Source organism: Mastomys coucha, unplaced genomic scaffold, assembly GCF_008632895.1.
Source record: "Mastomys coucha isolate ucsf_1 unplaced genomic scaffold, UCSF_Mcou_1 pScaffold21, whole genome shotgun sequence".
NCBI lineage: Eukaryota > Metazoa > Chordata > Mammalia > Rodentia > Muridae > Mastomys > Mastomys coucha.
Genome location: NW_022196904.1, coordinates 93,875,518 through 93,876,638, shown reverse-complemented (window position 1 = coordinate 93,876,638; position 1,121 = coordinate 93,875,518). Strand labels below are relative to the sequence as shown.

At 40.5% G+C, this 1,121-nt stretch overlaps 1 protein-coding gene across 1 annotated transcript in view; it reads right to left on the bottom strand.

Annotated features, from left to right (window-relative positions):
- Positions 1–481: 481 nt before the first annotated feature.
- The window catches only part of LOC116100778 (olfactory receptor 52E5), a 948-nt gene continuing 308 nt past the window's right edge, over positions 482–1,121 (bottom strand). The window contains exon 1 of the mRNA XM_031384511.1: positions 482–1,121. This exon is cut by the window's right edge and continues 308 nt beyond it. Within this exon, the coding sequence (XP_031240371.1) occupies positions 482–1,121 (640 nt within the window).

The following is a 1,121-nucleotide window of genomic DNA, read 5'->3' as shown; positions in this document are numbered from 1 at the left end:
TTTTTTTTGGTGAGCCAGGACCTCATTATGTAGCCCAGGCTTGTCTGGAACATATTGATCTTGTGTAGTTTAAGATGGGCCCAGATGTGTTCCAGTCCTCCTGCCTCTGCTTCATAGGAACTTGGATTTCAAGTAGTCATACCTACCTTCAAAGACTTTTATAGTACTTTTCAGATCAAACTTTCAGAAAAGGCCAGACTTGAAGTTAAATGAGCATGTTTAATGACTTTTAGTTCATCTTTTACCACTCTATTCTCTTTGGATGATGTGTACTAACTTATATTCCATTGCATAGAGGTTCATGCAATGGAATTGGCTTTTATGGTGATAGTGAGGGGGATCAACCATTTTTTTTTCTTCAGAATTTATTGTTTATATGCTGTCTTGTAGAAATTTAACAGAATGTGTTTCTAATGTTTACTTCTGACTGGACATCATTATTTTCCTATTGGACTGTTATGGAAAATCTTGGAACTAAATTTCAGTGCATCTTAGGGTTAAGCACTCTTATTACTCTCTCCCTTATCTGTTTTGTCCTGACTCCATAGATAACAGGGTTCAGGGCAGGAGGCACAACCACATACAGGTTGGCTAGAAGTATGTGGATGTAGTGAGGGATATTGTGGCCAAAGCAGTGTGTCATGAATGAGAAGAGAGCTGGTAGGTAAAAGGCCAACATGACACTAACATGGGAGCCACATGTGCTTAGTGCCTTAAGCCGAGCATCCCAGGATGGAAGGTGGAAGACTGCTTGGAGAATCCGGATGTAGGAAAATCCAATCACAGATAGATCAATGTATCCCACTGAGAAAGCAACCAATCCATAAATAACATTGACCCTAATATTGGCACATGCTAGCTTTGCCAAACCCATGTGTTCACAGTAGGTATGTGGAAGAATGCGGACACCGCAGAAAGGCAACCTCAAGATCAGAAATATAAATGGAGTCACAAACACCAAAGTTCTGACTATGATGATTACACCCAGAATAGCTATCACCTTGTTCGTGAGGATCATACTGTACCTCAGTGGTTTACATATAGCAATATAGCGATCTATGGCCATAACTGTCAGCACCACAGATTCCAGGCCAGTGCATATATGGATGGTATACATCTGA